The sequence below is a fragment of the Schistocerca nitens genome, chromosome 1, assembly GCF_023898315.1.
Source record: "Schistocerca nitens isolate TAMUIC-IGC-003100 chromosome 1, iqSchNite1.1, whole genome shotgun sequence".
Taxonomy (NCBI): Eukaryota; Metazoa; Arthropoda; class Insecta; order Orthoptera; family Acrididae; genus Schistocerca; species Schistocerca nitens.
In genome coordinates, this window is record NC_064614.1 from 443,166,460 (window position 1) to 443,193,718 (window position 27,259).

Below are 27,259 nucleotides of genomic sequence, written 5' to 3' on the forward strand. Positions count from 1 at the left end.
TTTTTTTTCTATTCCCTACATGATGAAACGCCTTCGTGGGAGGCATTATTAATCATCAGAAGCAGTGGTGAAGGGTGCGGACGTTTCCAGCATATATTTGAAGACTGGCAGAAACGCTGTGACAAGTGCAAAAAAAATGGTTCAAATGGCTCTGAGCACTATGGGACTCAACTGCTGTGGTCATAAGTCCCCTAGAACTTAGAACTACTTAAACCTAACTAACCTAAGGACAGCACACAACACCCAGCCATCACGAGGCAGAGAAAATCCCTGACCCCGCCGGGAATCGAACCCGGGAACCCGGGTGTGACAAGTGCATTGCATTCTTGGGACATTACTTTCTTTGAGAAGCACCATCAAAATTATGAGGATGAGTAAAGGTATGTTGTTAAAAAAATTATGATCATTCTTTACTCAACAGCCCTCGTATATAGGATTTGTTCGTAGTTCGTGTAATCAAGATATGTTAAGAAAAGACATAGATGTCGTCTAGTCCATTAAGAAAGACTGACTATCGCTATATTCTTGTTAACAAATGTTCCAGCCTCCTAGTTCGATGTGACTTATACAAACTCGCAGTACAATCCTTAAGTGCGCTTGGTGCTTGGTGGTATAGTTACCTGCCTTTTTTAAAGACGTGCGATTTTTTCGCAATATGGGACCGAGACGGAGATGAAGGCATATTTTACATTGTCTTTTGCTACAACAGGCCTAGTTTTTTCTTGCCGAACACCTTCTTCTCAATTTCACGTATGATTAATTGAAAATATGTTATGTGGTTTACTTTTGTAATAAAAAAACTGTTTGTGTAAGAAACATGCACAACGACATTAGCCTACGGCCGCGGCTTTTTGTAGCATAATAATTAATTAATGCTTATGCTCTCCTACAGTCCCCAAGTCGCAGGTTACATTCTTTGCCAATCTAGTTTGCAATAATTCTTGCATGCCAGTATATCTATCATGCAGCCCTCATTTCTTAGACTTATCAACAGCATCGTTATACTAAGTGGCTCTTACGTTTGGTTTTTTGTACATTTATCAAAAAAGAAAAACTCTTTGATTTTGTAACTGTCTATACATGTTACGGCCGCGTGGGGTAGCCGAGCGGTCTCAGGCGCCTTGCCACGGTCCGGCGGCTGTCCCCGTCGGAGGTTCGAGTCCTCCCTCCCTCGGGCATATGTGTATGTTTGTGTTGTCCATAGCATAAGTTGGTTTAAGTTAGATTAAGTAGTGTGTAGTCTTAGGAACCGATGACCTCAGCAGTTTGGTCCCATAAGACCTATCCACAAATTTCCGGTTTATACATGTTACGCCTGACGTATGAACGTTAATTCTCTTCAATTGAATATGTATACACACTCCTGGAAATGGAAAAAAGAACACATTGACACCGGTGTGTCAGACCCACCATACTTGCTCCGGACACTGCGAGAGGGCTGTACAAGCAATGATCACACGCACGGCACAGCGGACACACCAGGAACCGCGGTGTTGGCCGTCGAATGGCGCTAACTGCGCAGCATTTGTGCACTGCCGCCGTCAGTGTCAGCCAGTTTGCCGTGGCATACGGAGCTCCATCGCAGTCTTTAACACTGGTAGCATGCCGCGACAGCGTGGACGTGAACCGTATGTGCAGTTGACGGACTTTGAGCGAGGGCGTATAGTGGGCATGCGGGAGGCCGGGTGGACGTACCGCCGAATTGCTCAACACGTGGGGCGTGAGGTCTCCACAGTACATCGATGTTGTCGCCAGTGGTCGGCGGAAGGTGCACGTGCCCGTCGACCTGGGACCGGACCGCAGCGACGCACGGATGCACGCCAAGACCGTAGGATCCTACGCAGTGCCGTAGGGGACCGCACCGCCACTTCCCAGCAAATTAGGGACACTGTTGCTCCTGGGGTATCGGCGAGGACCATTCGCAACCGTCTCCATGAAGCTGGGCTACGGTCCCGCACACCGTTAGGCCGTCTTCCGCTCACGCCCCAACATCGTGCAGCCCGCCTCCAGTGGTGTCGCGACAGGCGTGAATGGAGGGACGAATGGAGACGTGTCGTCTTCAGCGATGAGAGTCGCTTCTGCTTTGGTGCCAATGATGGTCGTATGCGTGTTTGGCGCCATGCAGGTGAGCGCCACAATCAGGACTGCATACGACCGAGGCACACAGGGCCAACACCCGGCATTATGGTGTGGGGAGCGATCTCCTACACTGGCCGTACACCACTGGTGATCGTCGAGGGGACACTGAATAGTGCACGGTACATCCAAACCGTCATCGAACCCATCGTTCTACCATTCCTAGACCGGCAAGGGAACTTGCTGTTCCAACAGGACAATGCACGTCCGCATGTATCCCGTGCCACCCAACGTGCTCTAGAAGGTGTAAGTCAACTACCCTGGCCAGCAAGATCTCCGGATCTGTCCCCCATTGAGCATGTTTGGGACTGGATGAAGCGTCGTCTCACGCGGTCTGCACGTCCAGCACGAGCGCTGGTCCAACTGAGGCGCCAGGTGGAATTGGCATGGCAAGCCGTTCCACAGGACTACATCCAGCATCTCTACGATCGTCTCCATGGGAGAATAGCAGCCTGCATTGCTGCGAAAGGTGGATATACACTGTACTAGTGCCGACATTGTGCATGCTCTGTTGCCTGTGTCTATGTGCCTGTGGTTCTGTCTGTGTGATCATGTGATGTATCTGACCCCAGGAATGTGTCAATAAAGTTTCCCCTTCCTGGGACAATGAATTCACGGTGTTCTTATTTCAATTTCCAGGAGTGTATTTTAAGCTGTTGTTTAAACTTCCATCATTGCAAATAAAGTATTGTACTTTGCTTTTCCACTTGCCGGCCTTTGTGGCCGAGCGGTCCTAGGCGCTTCAGTCTGGGACCACGCGACCACTACGGTCGCAGGTTCGAATCCTGCCTCGGGCATGGATGTGTGTGTTCTCCTTAGGTTAGTTAGGTTTAAGTAGTTCTAAGTTCTAGGGGACTGATGACCTCAGATGTTAAGTCCCATAGTGCTCAGAGCCATTTGAACCATTTTTTTGCTACTTGATGCTGAGGATGCCACCTCAGACCAACCACCGCTTACTATCGTAACTTTTTGCTTCATGGTGATGTCACCTTAGCGCTACAATGTGATATGTTTGATATGAGTTCATTTTCTTGTAACCAATGTTTGTTTCCTTCATACAGCATGTTAGTGCTATTAAAATTATTTATTTCATGGCAATGCGTCCTCGCTTTTCAGAATATCTGTTGGTAGGTAAACCCGAAACGCGATATAATATAGTCATCTGTTTGCGAACTGATGATATTTCGTCGCATGTTCCCCATGTGTCCTTAGAGCAGTAAGAGCTCTGACAATGTCCCTATACAATACTATCACTTTAGTAGGAACCAGAAATCTGCTAATATTCTAAGACTATTAGATACACTTTATCAAATAGGTGTTTCGTAATAAAATGTACACTAAGTACTTTCCGCCCTGTTGAACGACTACCGAACTATGATTTAACAGTTGCTACGTCTGACATGACTATGAACAATGGCTTTACATAGTCACTCGACACAGTGACCAAAAGCAGTCTACTTCATTTAATCGCTGTAAATAGGGCTGATCAAAAAATTTTCCGTTCCAAGGTCGCGCTGTCAAGAATCGGTATGCCAATCAGGCAAAATCACTGTGAGCATTGAGACAATCATGTCACAGACGTAGCAGGTTGTAGATACCCGTTTGGTAAAACACCGTGTCCTGTAGCGTGAGAAGTCCAAAATTTCCTACTGCACATCGTTGACCGACAGTAATCGTCGACTCTTCAAGGCCTTTTTTGAAGGAACGAAGACGTGATAATCGCTTTGGGAGAGATCAGAACAATAGGGCTGGCGCTAGAGGTCTCCAACTTGAGTTGAGGTAACTTCTGCTTTATGACATTTACGATACAGGGACGTGGATTATCATGAAGCAGCAGCACCCCTTATCATACAACGGTGGTTTTCGACAGACGTGCAGCCCCATACAAATTCTTAGTTCTCCGATGGATGTCTACCGGCGTTTATCCTCCGCCAGACAAAAAAAGAATAGCAGCACGTTGGTTCCGTCTGGGCGCATTTGGTAATAAAGTCGCCACAGTTAACGCTTCTGCGTTTACCCCAAGCCCGTTAGAAAGATACGAATGCCACACAAATCCACCGCATTGGAGTCGCTCAATGTTGCACATACGTCGTACCATCGCCCTCAAACGGAAACTGGCCCGTTATATGACGTTCATAAAGTATCGGAAATTTTGCTCAAAAATGGTTCAAATGGCTCTGAGCACTATGGGACTTAACATCTGAGGTCATCAGTCCCCTAGCCTTAGAACTACTGAAACCTAACTAACCTAAGGACATCACACCCATCCATGCCGAGGCAGGATTCGACCTGCGACCGTAGCAGCAGCGCAGTTCCCGTCTGAGCTCCTAGAACCGCTCAGCCACAGCGGAAATTTCGTAATTTTGCTAGTTTTATTAGTCCGATTTGCGCGATTTTACGTTGTTGTATTGCTAATCATGTCTGAAACTTACCTATACCCTGGTACCGTAGCTATGTTGGATGTTTAGTCTGTCGTCAGTTATCAAGAAGGCTACCTATAAAAAGCGGTTATTGATTTGTTTCAGAAATGGATCAGAGAACTTGCATTAAATTTTGCTTAAAAATGGATAAAATGTAACAAAATTTTAGGTAATGTTGAATATTTTTTGGTGGGTCTGATGTGACTAGAACAAACGTTTACGAGTAGTACAAACATTTCCAAGTTGGCTGTGAGTTCCGGACGCTCTAGCATATCTACAATCGGCGACAATGTGGAAGAAGTGAAAGAAATGATTATGAACGGTCACCTAAGTACAACCAGAGAAGCTTCTGATGATTTTGGCTTATCAAGTGGCTCAGGCCATGAAATCTTTCCGGACGTTTTAGGTACGAAAAATGTGAAATAATTCGTGGCTTTTGCACCACTGTAATGCACCTGCTAACACTTCATTGCCTTTTCGTGGATTTTTGGCGAAAAAAAGACACTGCAATGATGCCCCAGGCTCCATAGTCTTTAGAAGAATAAAAAGAACCATAAAGGGCCGACGTCTTACAAGCATAGATGAGTTTAAAAATGCATCACTGAAAAAGATAAGTGCTACCCCAAAGATCAGATTCTAGAAGTGTTTCGAGGATTGGAAGTAGCTCTTGCATAATTGTTTAATATTCGTATCTAATGGGGAGTTGGGGAGTACCTCGAAGGCGATAGCATTTATGTAAATGGAGAAATGAAATTATTCTCAAAAAATGAAAATTCTGATACTTTATGAACAAAAAACACCTCGTATACAAGTATTACTCGTAACTCCACGTTATTGCCGTGGTGTGTACGTGTGTGTGTGTGTGTGTGTGAGAGAGAGAGAGAGAGAGAGAGAGAGAGAGAGACGGAGGGAGATAGACAGAAAGAGAGAGAGAAAGGAAGAGAGGTATAGAGATAGGAGAGGTAGAAAGAGAGAGAGGTAGAGAGAGAGAGAGAGAGAGAGAGAAGGATGTGTAAAAATGCTCCTTGGCACATTTGTTGCACCATATCTACCCCCGACCACGGCTGTAGGTCCACAGTTGTTTAAAAGAAGGCAGTAGGGAATTGCAGCAAGACCAGTGGCGATAACAGTGGTACGATGTATGCTCCAACATGCACCGCACACAGCTTGTGGGGCATTATTTTGGATACAGAATGTTCAAGGGACTTTCTTCCATTTCAGTGCCACTAAAAAAGACACACATATAGGTTTGTTCCCTATTGCCTGGAGGTATAAACATAATTTGTGTATCATTACAAGCGAGGGAATTAGTGACATGATGTGAATGCATACATTGTGTGCAAACTCGTGCAAGTCACACACTACCGGTGCCATCAATAACATCTAAAGCACTCTCATCCATGCCCAATATTTTTTCTCGGCACTCCGACAAGGAGGGATCTGTTTTCTAAAAGGCACCTAAGGGCCTATGCAAAAGTACTGTGATGGAGTTGCCGCCGCTGTGGGAACAGCCAAGTATAGCTACGTTGTGCAGCCATTTGATTATATACATTACATTCATCTGAAGTCCCATTTTTTGTGTGTGAGTTATGTCACTAGCGATGAAGTGAGTGAGAGATAGGATAAAACTGATGTGTAAATGATGCACCAACTACAAAAGCAGCTTCTGATATACACGGTGTCCGTGACTGAACTTACAGTTTCACAACGCTGTTGAAAAACAACTACTGCTCTGAATGACGTTAAATTGGAACAGCATTTTATTGACGCAGTGCGAAACGTCAAGAAAAAAAAAACTAACGAAAATTTTACCAAAAGGTGGCGCTGTAAGCATCTTAACGTAAATGTGATCGGCTACAAAAGACAGATGAATTTCAATACGACTGCTAGGGTTTGAGTTGAACATTACTCCATGCATACTGTTCCATGTGAATGACCGCACAAGTTCGGCAGTCAACAGTTGTGGCACTGTTAAGTACGTAAGCCCATTCAGCATAGCAAGGTTGTACCACATCGGGTGAGAAAAATCGGTTTTTAATTGCCCTGAGGCCCGAAACCTCATAAATTGCCAAATGATATCTGTTTTTAATTGTCCTATAGCCAAAAGCCGAATAAAAAGCCAAACAACACCGGTTTTTAAATCCCTGTGGCTAAAAACAGCATAACAGCAAAATAACGGAAGTTTCTACTTGTGATGCTGGCGCAAGACATGTTCAATATGCTGTTCACCGTGTTCTGCCACAGGTTGAAATCAAGAAACAGCATTTTCCACAACAAATCGGAGTGTCTCGGGGTCACGTTTGGAATGCCTGGCTTCAGATACTTTTGTTACTGGAGCACTGAAAACAATATCTTTCAGGAAACGCCACACACAGAAGTCATACGGATGAAGATCAGGTGATCTGTAGGGCCAGACTGTAGGAAAAACATGTAGCATTTCCTAAATACCTCTGCAGCAACCGCTCCTCTGGTTACGCAATGCGCGGAGGAGCACCATCTTACATAAAAATGATCCTACCCAAAAGTACGCGCTGTTGAAGGGCTGGAATGACGATGGTGCTCAAAAGACTCTCATACTGTTTACCAGTGACGGTAAAGGCAACAAGACCCACAGTACTAATCTCCGCGAAAAAATACGGCGATACAGTAAACGGTGCAGTCAACCTGCGCCACACGGTCACCTTTGCAGAATGAAGTGATGTCGGCTGAAGTGCATGCTGATTTTCCGTTGCCTATATTTGCAGTTCAGCGTATAACGTGTCCTTGGAGATATAAGTGGTCTTCTTCTGACCACTTAACGTTTCATAGCCATTCATAGTCCACTTCCATGCGAATAAGAAATTCCAGGGTGAATGTTTGTCTTGCTGGCAGGTCATCAGGAAGCAACTCATTAACATGGTTGATTTTGTATGGATAGCAATGACGGACGTTTCGCAGGATTTGCGCACCGTTCTCGCAGTCATGTCCAACGTTCGGACAATTCCTCAAGAACTACATGTTCGCACACCACCGCTCGACCCCTCCTGCAATGCTGTGGCCACATCTTCGCAGACGTCGAATCAACTGCTTTACTCCATCTGCCCCATTGCACTACAAAACAACCCGTCTTTTCAAATTTTGTAACCATTTTCTCCAGACCCTTAGGAGACATCGGACCAGTGCGTTTTTCTCTTGCCTTTGAGTGCCCGGAACTTCCGCAGGGCAAGTGGCGCATAGTCATCTTTCTTGCAAAAGAGCTTTACCAGCAGCGCGCGGTCCTTCATGGCAACAGCCATGCTAGGCCTCTAGGACGCAAACTGAGGAACAGGCTCGTGCCGCGAGTTTGCTGTTGTGCATATTCTGACTCTTAAAACGACGTCAATTGGTCAAATTTTCGTATTTTTCCTTTTTTTCCATGGCGTTTCCCCTTGCGTCAATAATATGCTGCTCAAATTTGGCGTCATTCTGAACACTGGTTCTCTTTCTACAGCGTTTCCGAAAATGTAACTTTATTTATGGCCATCCTGTATATATATACAAACACACACTAAGCATTGATAGGCCTAGATGGACTGTTTTCTGCATTATCTGTGTACAAGAGAAAAATATACGGTAAATGAATGTCTTCGTTGTTATTATGTGGCCATGGGATGCTATTTCAGATATCTAAAGTCAGCACTCCATGTGTGTTTTAGAGTAAATAAGAGTTGCCTTTGACGAATTTTCTGTCATTTCGAAGAATATTTCGTGACGTCTTTAATTTGTACAGACTTTAATGTCAGAGCAGCTGTGTTAGTGTGGTGGAAGCGTTAAACTCGAGCCAACGCTCCTATAAATAGAATGCGATCTAATGAGCAGGCTAGCATTCCATCTTAAATGATGTAGCAACATATGTGTAATGCGAGCCCGATAAGCAATGTGTCTGACATCACTCGCAGGTAGGAAGCTGAGCGAACTCACCCGTGGTGGCATTAGTTTACACCAGGGGCGGGCAAACGTTGCACGCGGCTCATGAGCGCACAGCGCTGCACGTGTGCTGCTCGCGTGCAGTCGTCGAATGGGGCACTGGCGACAGCCGGCAGGTTGCGGCAGTGTAGTGCCAGGCTAAGCTGCGGACGTTGATGCGTAGCGACCACTACGTAGTGAGCGTTGTATTTCAAGAACCGGAAAATGCAGAGTGAAACAAGGAAATGGAGAAGTGGAGATTTGCTATCTTTTAAAAAGTAATGGGAGAATCATTTTTCCTTTGTGCAAAAACGTGAAAATTCAAAATGTTTAATATGTGGCAGTATTCTCGCTGGTCAGCGGAAGTTTAGTATTGAAGGCCATTATAACAAATTTCACAAGGACGAGTACAATTTATTGTCGGATTCTGAGCGGATGGGGAAATTGACTGAGCTTAAGAAGAGCGATCTGACGAAACTAGATGAATCTGTCGTAGTTGCTGTGGGTACGAGAGATCTGCGACTTCCTTTCGTCATGTCTCTCATGTAACTGATTTAACATTTTATGGAGCACCGTTTTCAATTTTTCAGGACGACAACAATAATAGCCCAGCGGTACGAGCTTAATATAGCGAGAGCTGGAAAACCATTTGCTGAATTAGTAAGTGTCGGTTAACAGCAAACATCAGTGATGAAAAGTTAAGTAACTGCTTGCGTTTGTCTGTATGTAGAAATTTTGTTCCACTCCACCTGTGATAATTAAATAAAACGTATCGTAGGTAATAGGTACTCTTTCAAAACACGACATCTTTCAAGCACTACTACTACTAATCTTATTCCTACATTCAATAAAGCAAGCTAGGAAACAAAACGCATTGCAGAGGAAGAAGCGGACAGAGGGTATGGTGGAGAGTGGAGATAAGCGGGTGGCCAGCTTGCCCCTGTGTGCACGCAGAACACCTGTCAACTGCACGCGTGCAAGTGCACCGCACACGTGCAGGATTCCTGCCCGCCCCTGGTTTACACACACCGTAATGGACGCAGGATCTAGACGGCAAGCACTTGTTTTTCTGGTCAGACAACTTACTGGAGTTGGGTCCTTGCTATGAAGTCTATTGAGACAAGACACAGAAACACAATTATTTGCGGGTCCAACTTTGCTACTCTAAAGTAAAATCGTTTTGTTCGTAATCCAACATTCTGTCAGCCGCACTAATTGTTACACCACTCTCTGGTAGTCATCCAACAGGATTTGGGGAGGGGAGCAGGGGGGAGGGGGAGGGGGGAAATCAATGTATCGAATAGGTGTAGCCGGGTGCCTACGGCATGGACGTTAGGAATAGTGGAAACGCGAAGTCTGGAAACGAATTATGGAACTTGTCTGCTACACAGTTCTGAATGCTAATCCATAGTTACACACCGATATTTATCGACATATGTCACAAATAATATCACATATAGTTAGTACCTTCTTACTTCAAAATTATCAGTTCAGCAGTATAAGGCAGGCTGTTTTCAAGAGACTTCGCGGCTGTGAGAGCACTAGCATGTCGTGTGAAGATTTAAAACACAATTGTCTGGAATCTTTGCTTCCTATATATCATACTGTTTTCTTTGACGAATTTTTTTTTTCTTTATCACTCCAGTCTTTAGGAAAATGGGGGTAACGATGATACAGTCATATTCTCCCTACAGCTTAACCAGTTTCAACATATTCAAGCGGATGGGGGTGCATTATAACACTTTGTATAATACTTATGGTGAAGTCTGTGTTACAGATTTCCACAGTTGCTTTGTTACTCTTTCAGATGCAACGAACTGCAATTGTTATGGATCACAAACTGTATTCTTGGTCACATGCAAGCATCAAACACAACTGCTCCATACGTCATATTGCTGCAACAAAATTGGAGTACATCATCATACGTTATAGTGATTGCATGCTAAGGTACTTTCCGGCGTTAACAGTTTGCTCTGGTAGTTCCACGACATTTCCTGGGTGGATCTTAGTGTTCGCTTGGCGGTAGCATCCCGAATAGACCCCTTGGGTTATAATTTAATATTACATGTCGACTAAGCAGCACACATTTTTCCTCTCCCCATATACACACATTTCAGTTCAAGCCATAACTTACTGTAGACAGACATACCATCTACTGTCATTTGTAAACCAGCAGCTAGTCATACTCCTCATGTTTCTGGACGGATAACATTGCTGTTTCAGTTAAAACCATAAATTATATTAATTGTGCTTGCAGCCCTAGTTAAATGGTGTCATAACCATGCATACATAATTTAATTGCTAGTGTACCCACCCCTATAGGCGAATTTTGTATGTGGCTGAGAGGCTATCCTACTTAAAAAGCACACATGTGCTGGTAGTCCACTAAAACTGTCAGAGTTTAACATACTTAATGGTGTGCGAGAGACTTGCCCAAACAGTATTCTGGACTTGTAATTTACTCTCCCAATATGGAGAGCTGGGTAATTCCATCATCTTATCGTTATTAAGGCACGTTTTGTGTGTTCATTGTCAGAAACAAGAGAAATAGTTCCAGCCATCCCATCTGTAATCTATGTTTTATGTCCGCCCCTGGTAGTTGAGTGGTCATAGCGACGGAATGTCATACCTAACAACCTGGGTTCGATCTCCAGCTGGGTCGGAGATTTTCTCCGCTCAGGGACTGGGTGTTGTGTTGTCCTTATCATCATCATTTCATCCCTATCGACACGCAAGTCGCCGAAGCAGCGTCAACTCGAAAGACTTGCGCCAGGCGACCGGTCTGCCCGACGGGAGACCTAGCCGCACGGCATTTCCATTTCCATCTATGTTTTATGATTCATGAAATAACTGTAAACACGCAGTCAATGTAAGTGCAGATGCTAAGAAAAATATCACTGCCTCTAATATCCCTGAAAGAACAAATCAGTTTCACAAAATATACCTAATGTTGAAAAAGTTCAAATGTTCAAATGAGTGTGAATTTCTAAGGGACCAAACTGCTGATGTCATCGGTCCCTAGAAAAAGTGTCAGCATCATCTGTCGATACCGTACACAGTAATGACAACACAGCACAAAGTATTACTAGTGCCTCTGGCCCACCAAGACTTAATACACATACTGATGTTGGCACACATTGCTATGCAATTATGGAGTGATATTTTGTAAACATCAGTAGTCATACAGCTGTATTTAATATATACTCCTGGAAATTGAAATAAGAACACCGTGAATTCATTGTCCCAGGAAGGGGAAACTTTATTGACACATTCCTGGGGTCAGATACATCACATGATCACACTGACAGAACCACAGGCACATAGACACAGGCAACAGAGCATACACAATGTCGGCACTAGTACAGTGTATATCCACCTTTCGCAGCAATGCAGGCTGCTATTCTCCCATGGAGACGATCGTAGAGATGCTGGATGTAGTCCTGTGGAACGGCTTGCCATGCCATTTCCACCTGGCGCCTCAGTTGGACCAGCGTTCGTGCTGGACGTGCAGACCGCGTGAGACGACGCTTCATCCAGTCCCAAACATGCTCAATGGGGGACAGATCCGGAGATCTTGCTGGCCAGGGTAGTTGACTTACACCTTCTAGAGCACGTTGGGTGGCACGGGATACATGCGGACGTGCATTGTCCTGTTGGAACAGCAAGTTCCCTTGCCGGTCTAGGAATGGTAGAACGATGGGTTCGATGACGGTTTGGATGTACCGTGCACTATTCAGTGTCCCCTCGACGATCACCAGTGGTGTACGGCCAGTGTAGGAGATCGCTCCCCACACCATGATGCCGGGTGTTGGCCCTGTGTGCCTCGGTCGTATGCAGTCCTGATTGTGGCGCTCACCTGCACGGCGCCAAACACGCATACGACCATCATTGGCACCAAGGCAGAAGCGACTCTCATCGCTGAAGACGACACGTCTCCATTCGTCCCTCCATTCACGCCTGTCGCGACACCACTGGAGGCGGGCTGCACGATGTTGGGGGCGTGAGCGGAAGACGGCCTAACGGTGTGCGGGACCGTAGCCCAGCTTCATGGAGATGGTTGCGAATGGTCCTCGCCGATACCCCAGGAGCAGCAGTGTCCCTAATTTGCTGGGAAGTGGCGGTGCGGTCCCCTACGGCACTGCGTAGGATCCTACGGTCTTGGCGTGCATCCGTGCGTCGCTGCGGTCCGGTCCCAGGTCGACGGGCACGTGCCCCTTCCGCCGACCACTGGCGACAACATCGATGTACTGTGGAGACCTCACGCCCCACGTGTTGAGCAATTCGGCGGTACGTCCACCCGGCCTCCCGCATGCCCACTATACGCCCTCGCTCAAAGTCCGTCAACTGCACATACTGTTCACGTCCACGCTGTCGCGGCATGCTACCAGTGTTAAAGACTGCGATGGAGCTCCGTATGCCACGGCAAACTGGCTGACACTGACGGCGGCGGTGCACAAATGCTGCGCAGCTAGCGCCATTCGACGGCCAACACCGCGGTTCCTGGTGTGTCCGCTGCGTGTGATCATTGCTTGTACAGCCCTCTCGCAGTGTCCGGAGCAAGTATGGTGGGTCTGACACACCGGTGTCAATGTGTTCTTTTTTCCATTTCCAGGAGTGTATGTGTATAATCAACCATCAAATGGTTCAAATGGCTCTGATCACTATGGGACTTAAGTGCTGAGGTCATCAGTTCCCTAGAACTTAGAACTACTTAAACCTAACTAACCTAAGGACATCACACACATTCATGCCCGAGGCAGTATTCGAACCTGCGACCGTAGCGGTCGCGCGGTTCCAGACTGTAGCGCCTAGAACCGCTCGGCCACTCCGGCCGGCAATCAACCATCAATTCGAGATTTTTTTAGTGTATGTATAAGTGTTGGCTTTGATAGTTAGTATTTTGTTGGGTTAACATTTGGAAGAAGTACTGTTTGTTGATACTCTGCATGGATGGATGGTAAAAATATCAACACTTTTCACCAGTTACAGCACACACATTTGCATAAAAGCACAGTATACATTAAAATGTGTAGCAATTGCGAGTGTATGTGCTAATACAAAATACCATGACGTCTTTTATTTTATAGTACTTCAGTATCCCATTCCACTTGCAAATCGAGCTGCGAGAAATACGACTGTCTATATGCCTCCATACATAGGAAATGTCATGGTGAATCAACATCCGAAAATCGGCTGTGTGCTGAATGCGTGCTTTACATGCATTGGGAGATGCAGCCATGTGCGCTTACTACTGAGAAAAAGACTTGTGGGCACAGTGTTGCAAATGACGCCAAGCAGCAGTTTGTGGTAAAGCAATGTATATTCCTCAGTATGTTGCAAGCCTGTGAGTGCATTATGCTGGAGATAAGTGAATTCGAATGTGGGGAGCTATCAAAGGTTTTCCAATTCAATCATTATATTTAGTTCTCATGTTTGACATTTTTTATGGGTGAGGTGATCACGACATCGACAACGTGCGTCCTATGCATTTGCTGGGGGTGTCGTGTGACATGGGGAATAACGTTGTATGCATGGAAATTTTTTGCTGTAGGTATCGCTTTACTGTGTGAGGATATAAAAGGCTGGCAGTGGCCGTGCTTTGTAGTGCTTACAGACAATAAATTGACTAATTGGAGGGTGGTAAAAGTTTGTTTTTCTTTCCGGAATACGTTATAGTGGAGGCAGTGCCTCTAATCGTATTAAAGGCAGCCATGCAATTACCAAAAAGAAGATGCGTTGCCTTAATGACAGACAGCTAGTTCTATCAATTTCTTACACTTGCATTATCATCTATTCATTACACCATATTTTATGGCTGGTCACACATGACAAGGGCAACATGTGGACACGCTAACGTCTTTTCGGTGCACTTGCAGTGCAGCAGTAGAATATCGTCTTAGTATGTGTAGTTACAAATCGAAGTTTAACCCACAAAATGGATCAACCATATGCTGAAGATATGATTGTGCCTTCCTCATTAAATAATTAAAACTATACACAAGTAGATAATAGTAATAATTAGAAACACCAGTTGTTTTCCTTAAGACCCATGAAAGAACATTTCCTGTAGCACTCAATCATAATTAGATAATATCCGATGGTATTGTGGCGAATAATACTTTTTCCTGGTGCATTAATAAAACAACTGCACAATGGCACCAACTGCAACAAATGCCTGAGCAGTGATCTAGAATGGAGAGCACAGTGTTGGAAAGCTCTCAAAGTGAAGACAGAAATTTTGTGCTCATGAAATCAACCTATAAAAATTAAAACTGGTCAAAGGATGGGGGGCTGCACCCATTGGTGGCCTGGAGCCTCACAGCAATGGCAGACAGCACGATGGTGTCGACAAAAAAAAAAATGGCTTTGAGCACTATGCGACTCAACATCTTAGGTCATAAGTCCCCTAGAACTTAGAACTGCTTAAACCTAACTAACCTAAGGACACCACACACACCCATGCCCGAGGCAGGATTCGAACCTGCGACCGTAGCAGTCCCGCGGTTCCGGACTGCAGCGCCAGAACCGCTAGACCACCGCGGCCGGCATGGTGTCGACACTCCCGTGATGTGTGGGGGCGTAAGCAGTGCAGTGGGTGGGGTGCAGGAGTGGGGGAGGGAGGCAGGGGGCGCAGATTGGGCGGACCTTCACAGGGCAGTGACATATTGATGTCATGGGCGTGGTGCAAGAGTTTAGGTATGATGGTGTCAGAATTCCGTGATTGTGGAAGCTGATGTCAGCAGCTTTTGAGTCAGATCTTCCAGTGATGCTCTGCTTTGAGGAAGCCTTTCGAAACACACGACCTGAGATGCTCCACAAGGTATCAAGTAGGACGCAACTGAGATGGTGTATATATGGATCTGCTGGATACATACACTACTGGCCATTAAAATTGTTACACCACGAAGATGATGTGCTACATACGCGAAATTTAACCAACAGGAAGAAGGTGCTGTGATATGCAAATGATTAGCTTTTCAGAGCATGCACACAAGGTTGGCGCCGGTGGCGACATCTACAACGTGCTGACATGAGGAAAGTTTCCATCCGATTTCTCGTACACAAACAGCATTTGACCGGCGTTGCCTGGTGAAACGTTGTTGTGATGCCTCGTGTAAGGAGGACAAATGCGTACCATCACGTTTCCGACTTTGATAAAGGTCGGATTGTAGCCTATCGCGATTGCGGTTTATCGTATCGCGACATTGCTCCTCGCGGTGGTCGAGATCCATTGACTGTTAGCAGAATATGGAATCGGTGGGTTCAGGAGGGTAATACGGAACGCCGTATTAGCGTCACTAGCAGTCGAGATGACAGGCATCTTATCCGCATGGCTGTTACGGATCGTGCAGCCACGTCTCGATCCCTGAGTCAACAGATGGGGACGTTTGCAAGACAACAACCATCTGCACGAACAGTTCGACGACGTTTGCAGCAGCATGGACTATCAGCTCGGAGACCATGGCTGCGGTTACCCTTGACGCTGCATCACAGACAGGAGCACCTGCGATGGTGTACTCAACGACGAACCTGGGTGCACGAATGGCAAAACGTCATTTTTTCGGTGAATCCAGGTTCTGTTTACAGCATCATGATGGTCGCATCCGTGTTTGGCGACAGCGCGGTGAACGCACATTGGAAGAGTGTATTCGTCATCGCCATACTGGCGTATCACCCGGCGTGATGGTATTGGGTGCCATTAGTTACACGTCTCGGTCACCTCTTGCTCGCACTGACGGCACTTTGAACAGTGGACGTTACATTTCAGATGTGTTACGACCCGTGGCTCTACCCTTCATTCGATCCCTGCGAAACCCTACATTTCAGCAGGATAATGCACGACCGCATGTTGCAGGCCTGTACGGGCCTTTCTGGATACAGAAAATGTTCGACTGCTGCCCTGGCCAGCGCATTCTCCAGATCTCTCACCAACTGAAAACATCTGGTCAATGGTGGCCGAGCAACTGGCTCGTCACAATACGCCAGTCACTACTCTTGATGAACTGTGGTATCGTGTTGAAGCTGCATGGGCAGCTGTACCTGTACACGCCATCCAAGCTCTGTTTGACTCAATGCCCAGTCGTATCAAGGCCGTTATTACGGCCAGAGGTGGTTGTTCTGGGTACTGATTTCTCAGGATCTTTGCACCGAAATTGCGTGAAAATGTAATCACATGTCAGTTCTAGTATAATACACTGCTGGCCACCGTAAATGCAACACCCTGAAGGAAGCATCCGAATCAAGTGAAATTTACACCATGGGTTTGCAGCGATGAGATATGCAACTGATTAGAATTTCAGCGCAGACGCACATCACGCGCGCCTGTGGCGCCACCTCATAGCGCCATTTAAGGCTTGGTGATTTCGACGAGTGTACGTTTGACACGTGTGTTTACCTTGTGGTTGTTTCACAAAACGATCAGTTATGCCTCGTAGACAACAGCGAACATCGTTTGATCAAGTATCCGAGTTCGACAGAGGAAGGATAGTGGCTTACCGAGATTGTGGATTATCATACAGAGAAATCGCTAGTCGTGTTGGACGAAACCAAACAACTGTAATGCGGATATGTGACCGTTGGATGCAGGAGGGTACGACGGACCGACGTGGTCGATCGCATTCACCTCGGTGCACCACTGCACGTGCTGATAGGCAAATTGTGCGCATGGCAGTGACGGATCGCTCAGTGACCTCCCGAACCATAGCACAGCACATTGCGTCTGTAACGCATCATCCAGTGTCTGCGCGTACCATTCGACGCCGTTTACAGCAGAGTGGTCTGTCCGCAAGACGTCCAGTGCTTCGTCTACCACTGACGCAAAACCACAGACGTCTCCGTCGCCAATGGTGTGATGACAGACGGATGTGGACGGCAGAATGGAATGACGTTGTCTTTACTGATGAGGCACGCTTCTGTCTGCAGCACCACGATGGTCGGATTCGAGTGTGGAGACACGGTGGAGAGAGGATGCTGGACAGCTGCATTATGCACCGCCACACTGGTCTTGCACCGGGTATTATGGTATGGCGCGGTATTGGATATTACTGTCGCACGCCTCTAGTACGCATTGCCGGTACTATAAATAGCCGGCGCTACATATCCGAGGTGCTGGAGCCAGTTGTCCTTCCTTACCTTCAGGGCTCGGCAACAGCCGTATTTCAACAGGATAATGCTCGACCACACGTGGCACGCATTGTCCAAAGGTTCTTCGTCAATAACCAGATTGAATTGCTTCCCTGGCCGGCTCGCTCTCCGGATCTTTCGCCGATAGAAAACATGTGGTCCATGGTTACTCAACGAGTGACCCAGATTACATCCCCAGCTGCCACACCAGATGATCTTTGGCAACGTGTGGAAGCTGCTTGGGCTGCTGTACCCCAGGAACACATCCAACGTCTCTTTGACTCAATGCCGAGACGTGTGGCAGCGGTGATCTCCAACAATGGCGGCTACTCTGGCTACTGATTCTGGCAGGAACCACATGTCACAGACGTTTGTAAACGTAATCATTTGATACTTGGTCAACATGTTATCTACAAAATAAATTTTGTTGTGCTACCTCTAGTCTTTCTTGGTGTTGCATTTACGGTGGCCAGCAGTGTATATTTGTCCAATGAATACCCGTTTATCATCTGCATTTCTTCGTGGTGTAGCAATTTTAATGGCCAGTAGTGTAGTTTTCTCGTGTAAGTATTCCAGTGCACAGCACACATTACACTGTTTTGACCTAAGGGTAAGGGGACTTCTCCGAACACACCGTGGAAGTACATCCGAGAAATCAAAAGTGACCACCTAAGAAAACAGGCAAGTAAATAACACAAAGTAAATAAAATCTTTTGCTTCGTTTATCGCGGACAGGGGCCGGTGTACCTGTGCGTCCCGCGTGATAGCGAGTATGGGGCAGCGCGGTCGGTACTTGGCGATGAGCTTGGCGGCATTGCCGCTGTCGGTGAGCACGAGGATGGCGGCGGCGCGGCTGTGCAGCGAGACGCGCACGGCGGCGGCGGCCGTGGCCTCCGTGTTGTCGACGGGCGGGCGCGCCAGCCAGCTCAGCTCGGCGAACAGCTGGCGCGTCCAGACGGCCGCCTCCGCCTCGCGGCACAGCTCTGCCATGGCGCGCACGCACAGCACGGGGAACTTGCCCTTGGCCGTCTCGCCCGAAAGCATCACGCAGTCGGCGCCGTCCAGCACGGCGTTCGCCACGTCCGACGACTCGGCGCGCGTCGCCCGCGGCAGCCCCACCATCGACTCCAGCATCTGCGTGGCGACCACCACCGGCTTGCCAAGCCGGTTGCACTTGGCCAGGATCGACTTCTGCGCCACGAACACCTGCGCCACACAATTCTCCGACAGTGATCAGATGAACACTGTATCTGTATGTTGTAGTGACCGGTCGCAAGCCACCAGCCTGGCGGAAATTGTTTAGCGCGATCTCGATTCGTAACTGACTCCACAACCCTCGTGTTCTCGTTCTCGTTCACATCCGCACTCCCACTATTTCTGTTCGCTCTCCAACAAACTTTGAGAAAACTCTAAATACTTCTCAAAGTAGACCACTTATTCAACCCCAAGTTCCTGACCGAAGACCAAACTTCTTAAATGAAGCTGTCACACACAGCATTTAATATCGTGTTAACATTTTGTAGACTAGCCACTCAGAAGAATATTAAGCCTAGGAAACCTGACATTTATTCCGTATTTTCAAGCTTTACTGGGAAGTATTTAAATGATGTATCTCCAAGACTAATACATACCAAAAAAGGGCCAAGCTTCAAGATTCGTTTTTCATATATACATTCGCTCTATGATACATTACAAATTTTAAAATGATGACGTCACAAGCTATAATTATCATCCCAAGAAAAGAAGGCGAGGTGAATTTTTGAGTAATTTCTTCTTCCTGAACTTCGAAAATTTCTTGCACACTCAACAAACGTGACGCATTTGCAGCAGAATTATAGCAAACTGCGAAACGAGTACACTCATTAAAGTACGTCAATACGATCGTGTTGGCTCAGCCATTCACGACAATAGAAGTAAAATTCGCTAAGGGTTCTTTCGAAATAAATCCAGAAATTGACAAGAGTAGGCAGTACCAATCAAGGAGCAGGTCGCGAGACGTCCGTACATTTCCAGAATGAAATTTTCACTCTGCAGCGGAGTGTGCGCTGATATGAAACTTCCTGGCAGATTAAAACTGTGAACCGGACCGAGACTCGAACTCGGGACCTTTGCCTTTCGCGAGCAAGTGCTCTACCAAATGAGCTACCCAAGTACGACTCATACACCCCGTCCTCACAGCTTTACTTCTGCCAGTACCTCGCCTCCTACCCTCCAAACTTAACAGAAGCTCTCCTGCGAGCCTTGCAGAACTAGCACTCCTGGAAGAAAGAATATTGAAGACACTTGGCTTAGCCACAGCCTAGCAGATGTTTCTAGAATGAAATTTTCACTCTGCAGCGGAGTGTGCGCTGATATGAAACTTCCTGGCAGATTAAAACTGTGTACCGGACCGAGACACGAACTCGGGACCTTTGCCTTTCGCGGGCAAGTGCGAAGTTCCATATCAGCGCACACTCCGCTGCAGAGTGAAAATTTCATTCTGGAAACATCCTCTAGGCTGTGGCTAAGCCATGTCTCCGCAATATCCTTTCTTCCAGGAGTGCTAGTTGTGCAAGGTATACAGGAGAGCTTCTGCGAAATTTGGAAGGTAGGAGACGAGGTACTGGCGGCATTAAAGCTGTTAGGACGGGGCGTGAGTCGTGCTTGGGTAGCTCAGTTTATAGAGCACTTGCCCGCGAAAGGCAAAGGTCCCGAGTTCGAGTCTCGGTCCGGCACACAGTTTTAATCTGCCAGGAAGTTTAGTCCGTGCATTGTTTTCATACGAAATGAGTTCAGTATTCGAGCGATAGGTGATTTGCGCGTCATGAAAATCGCAGCCCGACCTATACTCGGGCGTGTAATTCTTAACAGAAAGTTGCAGCCCGATCTATGTTCGAGCTTGGTCTCCAAAGGGTTAAAGAAACTGGCGTTCATGGGATTCATAAAAATATGGTGACTTCCCAACTGTCCTGTCCAGTATCCCAGAAAAGACTTTGCTTTTTGAAGGTGTAACCGTCCAAACAAAGAAAGTCTTGTATGGCACTGTTGGTTAGGAAACATCGATGGGTAGATTCATCTGCCGAATCCTAAAAGCAGTTGATTTTAATAGACTTCATCGCAATCGAAGCCAATAATAACTCCATGTTAAGCATTTTCGGTTGACCAACAACCATCTACATTCATACACTGCAAGTTACTCTACAGTGCGTGGCGGAGAGTACCCTCTACCACTACTAGTTACATCCTTTCCCATTCCATTTGTAAACAGAGCGAGGGAATAACTACTGGCTATATGTCTATGTATGAGTCCTAATTTCTCTTATCTCCAAACTGCTTACGCGAAATATATGTTGGTGACAGTAGTATCGTTCTACAGTTAACTTCAAATTCTGGTTCCCTAAATTTTCTCCATAATTTTACACGAAAAGAGTGTCGTCTTTCCTCCAAGGATTTCCACCGGGGTTTCTGAAGCATTTCCATAAAACTTGCATGTTATTCTAACCTACTCGTAACAAATCCAGCAGCCCGGATCTGAATTGTTTCGATGTCTTCCTCTAATGCAATCTGGTGTGGATCCCGAACACTCTAACTGTACTCAAGAACGGGTTTCATTAGTGTCTTATGTGTGATCTCCTTTACAGATGAACCACACTTACCTCAGACTTCAAGAAGAATATAATAATTCCAATCCCAAAGAAAGCACGTGTTGACAGATGTGAAAAGTACAGAAAAATCCATTTAGTGAGTCACAGTTACAAAATACTAACACGAATTCCTTACAAACGAATGGAAAAACTAATAGAAGCTGACCTCAGGGAAGATCAGTTTGGATTCCGTAGAAATATTGGAACAGTTGAGGCAATACTGATCCTACGACTTATCTTAGAAGATAGATTAAGGAAAGGCAAACCTACGTTTCTAGTATTTGTAGACTTAGAGCAAGCTTTTAACAGTTGAGGGGGTCAAATACAGGGAGCGAAAGGCTATTTACAATTTATACAGAAACCAGGTGGCAGTTATAAGAGTCGAGGGGCATGAAAGGGAAGTAGTGGTTGGGAAGAGAGTGAGACAGGGCTGTAGCCTATCAACGATGTTATTCAATCTATATACTGAGCAAGCAGTAAAGGAAACAAAAGAAAAATTAGGAGTAGGTATTAAAATCCATGGGAAGAAAAAAAACTTTGAGGTTTGCTGATGACATTGTAATTCTGTCAGAGACATCAAAGAACCTGGAAGAGCAGTTGAACGGAATAGACAGTGCCTTGAAAGAAGGATATAAGATGAACATCAATAAAATCGAAACGAGGAATGTAGTAGAATTAATGGAGGTGACGCTGAGGGAATTAGGTTAGGAAATGAGACATTTAAAGTAGTAGACAAGTTTTGCTATTTGGGGGGCAAAATAACTGATGATGGTTGAAGTAGAAAAGATATAAGATATATACTGGCAAAGGCAAGGAAAGCGTTTTTGAAGAACAGAAATTTGTAAACATCGAGTATAGATTTAAGTGTCAGGAAGTCGTTTCTGAAAGTATTCGTATGGTGTGTAGCCATGTATGGAAGACAAGAAGAGAATAGAAGCTTTCGAAATGTAGAGTTACAGAAGAATGCTGAAGATTAAATAGGTAGATTACGTAACTAATGAGGAGGTACGGAACAGAAGAGGGATTTGTGTGACAACTTGACTAGAAGATGGGATCGGTTGGCAGGACATGTTCTGAGGCTTCAAGGGATCACAGTTTTAGTACTGGAGGGCAACGTGGAGGGTAAAAATTGTAGAGAGAGACCAAGAGATGGATACACTAAACAGATTCAGAAAGATGTCGGTTGCAGTAGGTACTTGGAGATGAAGAAGCTTGCACAGGATAGAGTAACATGGAGGGCTTGCTTCAAACCAGTCTCTGGACTGAAGACCACAACAATGACACACAGACTTTATCTAGTTTCATCACTGGAGCATTCCAAAAAGTTAAATGAATTAACTTGGAAACAAAATTAAATAACCTATTTTATTCCTAAACGAGAAAAAAGGTGAGAAGGGTGGCAAAAATTTAAAAAGGTAACAAACGGTGACAAATTTTTAAAAAAAGGTGACTTATGATGAGAAAGGTGTTGACTCCTCATCCTGCGAATATACATTTTGAGAGATGCCCTGTCCTCTGATCTATGATCATTTCTCTGTATGTCTTGTAGTTTTCACACAGTCGTATTCTGAAACCCCAGAGGTACTTACGAATAATCCTGTGCAAAATTTACAAAAACCAAGAGGGAAAGATAAGACTGGAAGAGCGAATAAGAAATGGTCTAAGGCAGGGATGTACTCTTTTACCCCTACCGTTCAACCTATATCTTATTTATTTATTTTATTGCTTCCTTTAGACTTACTCCCTGTACTTATATAGCACGTCGTGTTTTAACATTTTATGACTTTGTTGTACTTTTTAATTGATTAGAAATTTGTATCTCAGCACAGAAAAAATAAAAGTAATAATAATAATAAAAATAATGGTTAAGTAATGGTAAAAAAGCTATGTGTAATGTATCCGTAACAAACCTATACATAAAAGAAGCGATGATGGAAATAAAAAAAGTACTTGGAGTGGAATTAAAATTCAGGTGGAAGGATATCAATGGTAAGATTCGATTTGCTGATGATATTGCCTTCATCAGTGAAGGTGAGGAAGAATTGCAGTACTTATTGAAGGAAACAGTCTCATAAGCACACTCTATGGATTGAAGGAAACGAAGTAAAGCGAAAGTAAGCATCTGAAATGAAATGAATGAAAAATTTAACATGGAATTGTGGACAGTGCTGCAGTAGTGTGAGTTTGACTTCGGTCAAAGAATGATGATGATGATGGTTTGTGGGGCGCTCAACATCGTGGTCATCAGCGCCCGTACAAGTTCCCCAATTTTCCATTTCCAGTCTCGCTCCGTTCCAAGTGATAAGATGATGATGAGGACAACACACACACACAGTCCCAGGGTGGAGAAAAGCTCCGACCCTCAGTCAAAGAATTCTACTACATTCGAAGCATGACGGATGGAACAGGAAGGACATAAAAAGCAAACTAACACTGGCAAAAAGGGCATACCTACCAAGAGGTCTACTAGTATCAAACACGGGGTTTTTCTCTTAAGGAAGAAACCTCTGAGAATGTACGTTTGGAGCACAGCATTGTATGGAAGTGAATCATGGACTGTGGGAAACACGGGAAGGAAGAGAATCGAAGCGTTTGAGATGTGGTGCTACAGAAAAATACTGAAAATTTGAGGCCAGCCGGTGTGGCCGAGCGGTTCTAGGCGCTTCAGTCTGGAACCGCGCGACCGCTACGGTCGCAGGTTCGAATCCTGTCTCGGGCATGGATGTGTGTGATGTCCTTAGGTTAGTTAGGTTTAAGTAGTTCTAAGTTGTAGGGCACTGATGATCTCAGATGTTAAGTCCCACAGTGCTCAGAGCCATTTGAACCATTTTCTGAAAATTTGACGGACTGATAAAGTAAGGAACATGGTTGTTCTTTGCAGTATCGGCGAGGAAGGGATAACGGAGAAATTGGTAAGTAGGAGAGACAGGTGCTGTGATGTGGGAAGGCATAATATTGCAACGGCGTACTGACTGCCAGTATAAAAGGAGGAGGGGAACATTGCGCTGTCAGCAGAGAAGCAATAACAGCAGAATCGGTCAATCACAAGAACTCAGTAACTTCGAACGTGGACCAATCATTGGAAGTAACCTGAGTCACAGATCCACCAGGGACATTTCAACCCTTCTAGAGCTGCCCAAGTCAACTGTTGGTGATGTGACAGTGAAACTCAAATGTGAAGGAACAATCACAGGTAGACCAAGACCAGGCACGTCTCATGTACTGACGGACAACGATCGTGAGCATTATGGATGGGGGTTGCAAAATATTGCTTGAAATCAGAGGAAGGAATCACTCATGAGTCATGAAGCTCTACCAGCAGTTCAGATAGCACAATGACTATTCGCAGAGCGTCAATAAGATTGAAGTACAATAGTCGAGCAATTTGTCATAAGTCAAACAAATGGGTAATCAGCGCTGACGCTTGAAACTGTGTAAAGGTCCTTCCCACTGGGCAGTGGATGACTGGAAACAAGAGATATGGTGTGATAAGCCACGCTATACGCCAAGGCAATCCGACGGAAGGGCTTGGGTTTGGCGAATGACTAGAGAACGTTAACTACCATTATCTGTGATGGCAACAATGACGTACAGAGAAGATGGTGTTGCGGTATGGGGCTGTTTTTCGAGATTCAGTGTTTTGTCACCTTAGAGCACTTAAGCGAACGCTAAATGTGGAAAGATTTGAACACATGTCACAGCATTGTGTACACTAGAGGAACAGTTCGAAGACTATGACTGTATCAGCATGACAACGTCCCCGTCACAAAGCAGAGTTTGTGAGGCAATAGTTGGTAGACAATGACATGCCCGAAATGGACTGGCCTCCCAAGAGTCTCGACCTGAACCAACTGGAACACCTTTTGGATAATCTAGAACGTCGACTTCGCTCCAGACCCCAGTGTCATAAATTTCCACCTTCTCTGGTTTCGGCAATGACAGACAAGTCATTGAAAGTGTCCCCAGCAGAGTTTAAGCAGTCACAAGGGTGAAGAATCGACACACCCCATATTAGAGACCACCAATAGGTGTCCCAATACTTCTGATTAGATAGCGCACATACATAATATTGTTGTTGTTGTGGTCTTCAGTCCTGAGACTGGTTTGATGCAGCTCTCCATGCTACTCTATTCTGTGCAAGCTTCATCATCTCCCAGTACCTACTGCAACCTACATGCTTCTGAATGTGCTTAGTGTATTCATCTCTTGGTCTCCCTCTACGATTTTTACGCTCCATACTGCCCTCCAATACTAAATTGGTGATCCATTGATGCCTCAGAACATGCCCTACCAACCGATCCCTTCTTCTAGTCAAGTTGTGCCACAAATTCTACTTCTCCCCAATTCTATTCAATACTTCCTCATTAGTTATCTGATCTAATCTTCAGAATTCTTCTATAGCACCACATTTCGAAAGCTTCTATTCTTCTTGTCCAAACTATTTATCGTCCATGTTTCACTTCCATACATGGCTACACTCCGTACAAATACTTTCAGAAACGACTTCCTGACGCTTAAATCTATACTCGATGTTAACAAATTTCTCTTCTTCAGAAACGCTTTCCTTGCCATTGCCAGTCTACATTTTATATCCTCTCTACTGCGACCATCATCAGTTATTTTGCTCCCCAAATAGCAGAACACCTTTACTACTTTAAGTGTCTCATTTCCTAAGCTAATTCGCTCAGCATCAGCCGATTTAATTCGACTACATTCCATTATCCTCGTTTTGCTTTTGTTGATGTTCATCTTGTATCCTCCTTTCAAGACACTGTCCATTCCGTTCAACTGCTCTTCCAAGTCCTTTGCTGCCTCTGACAGCATTACAATGTCATCGGCGAACCTCAAAGTTTTTATTTCTTCTCCATGGATTTTAATACCTACCCCGAATTATTCTTTTGTTTCCTTTACTGCTTGCTCAATATACAGATTGAATAACATCGGGGAGAGCCTACAACCCTGTCTCACTCCCTTCCCAACCACTGCTTCCCTTTCATGTCCCTCGACTCTTATAACTGCCATCAGGTTTCTGTACAATTTGTAAATAGCCTTTCGCTCCCTGTATTTCACTCCTGTCACCATTAGAATTTGAAAGAGAGTATTCCAGTCAACATTTTCAAAAGCTTTCTCCAAGTCTACAAACGCTAGAAACGTAGGTTTGCCTTTTCTTAACCTATTTTCTAAGATAAGTCGTAGGGTCAGTATTGCCTCACGTGTTCCAACATTTCTACGGGATCCAAATTGATCTTCCCCGAGGTCGGCTTCTACCATTTTCTTCAGTTTATTATATATATATATATATATATATATATATATATATATATATATATATATATATATATATATATTAGCGACACTAAAAGCCAATGATTACTGTGGCATGCGTCCAGGAAACCGTAAGACAATATCGACTTGTTGGATTGTAGAAAGCACTATCGTTAGCTACGCCGGCAGAGCGATACAAGGAAAAACAGCAATGCATTGATTACATTCCTCACCTTCTGCGGGGGTATTTCGATGCCCATGTCTCCTCGCGCGATCATGATGCCGTCGGATTCTTCAATTATTTCGTCAACGTTGTCGATACCTTGTTGATTTTCTATCTTCGATATTATCATAATACGAGCTCCATCTTCACCAAGGACCTGATCAGAAACAAAAAATGTGAACAGAAACGTAAATGCTGCAAAACACGAAGTTCTCAGTGAAGTATATACAGTGAAACATTGATACATCAAAAGAAGGAATATTTAGGCCGTACTAGCGTCGAACAACAATTTTAGCAAGAAGCGCCTTCAGTTCGGTGGAAATCGTAGGCAAGACTAGATACGTAAAAAGCATTTAGTTATGACTGTAATCTGCTTTTATCCTACATAGAAATTACCTGTATCAGTTATGTAGTTACAGTCGAGTAATATCACCACAGGTAGTTATTATCTATCAGCCATAGTAACCGGTGTAGGAGGCACAGACAGCAGCTGGATGTAGATGGTAATGACTCAATAACCTGTTGACATTTTGTCATAGATTCAT

At 45.1% G+C, this 27,259-nt stretch overlaps 1 protein-coding gene across 1 annotated transcript in view; it reads right to left on the bottom strand.

Annotated features, from left to right (window-relative positions):
- Positions 1 to 27,259, bottom strand: part of LOC126253318 (pyruvate kinase-like) — a 147,895-nt gene that overhangs the window by 71,145 nt on the left and 49,491 nt on the right. Inside the window, exons 5-6 of the mRNA XM_049954612.1 lie at positions 26,725 to 26,871; positions 18,351 to 18,809 (exon numbers count right to left, since the gene is read on the bottom strand). Coding sequence (XP_049810569.1) covers positions 18,351 to 18,809; positions 26,725 to 26,871 — 606 coding nt within the window. The remainder of the gene's footprint in view (positions 1 to 18,350; positions 18,810 to 26,724; positions 26,872 to 27,259) is intronic.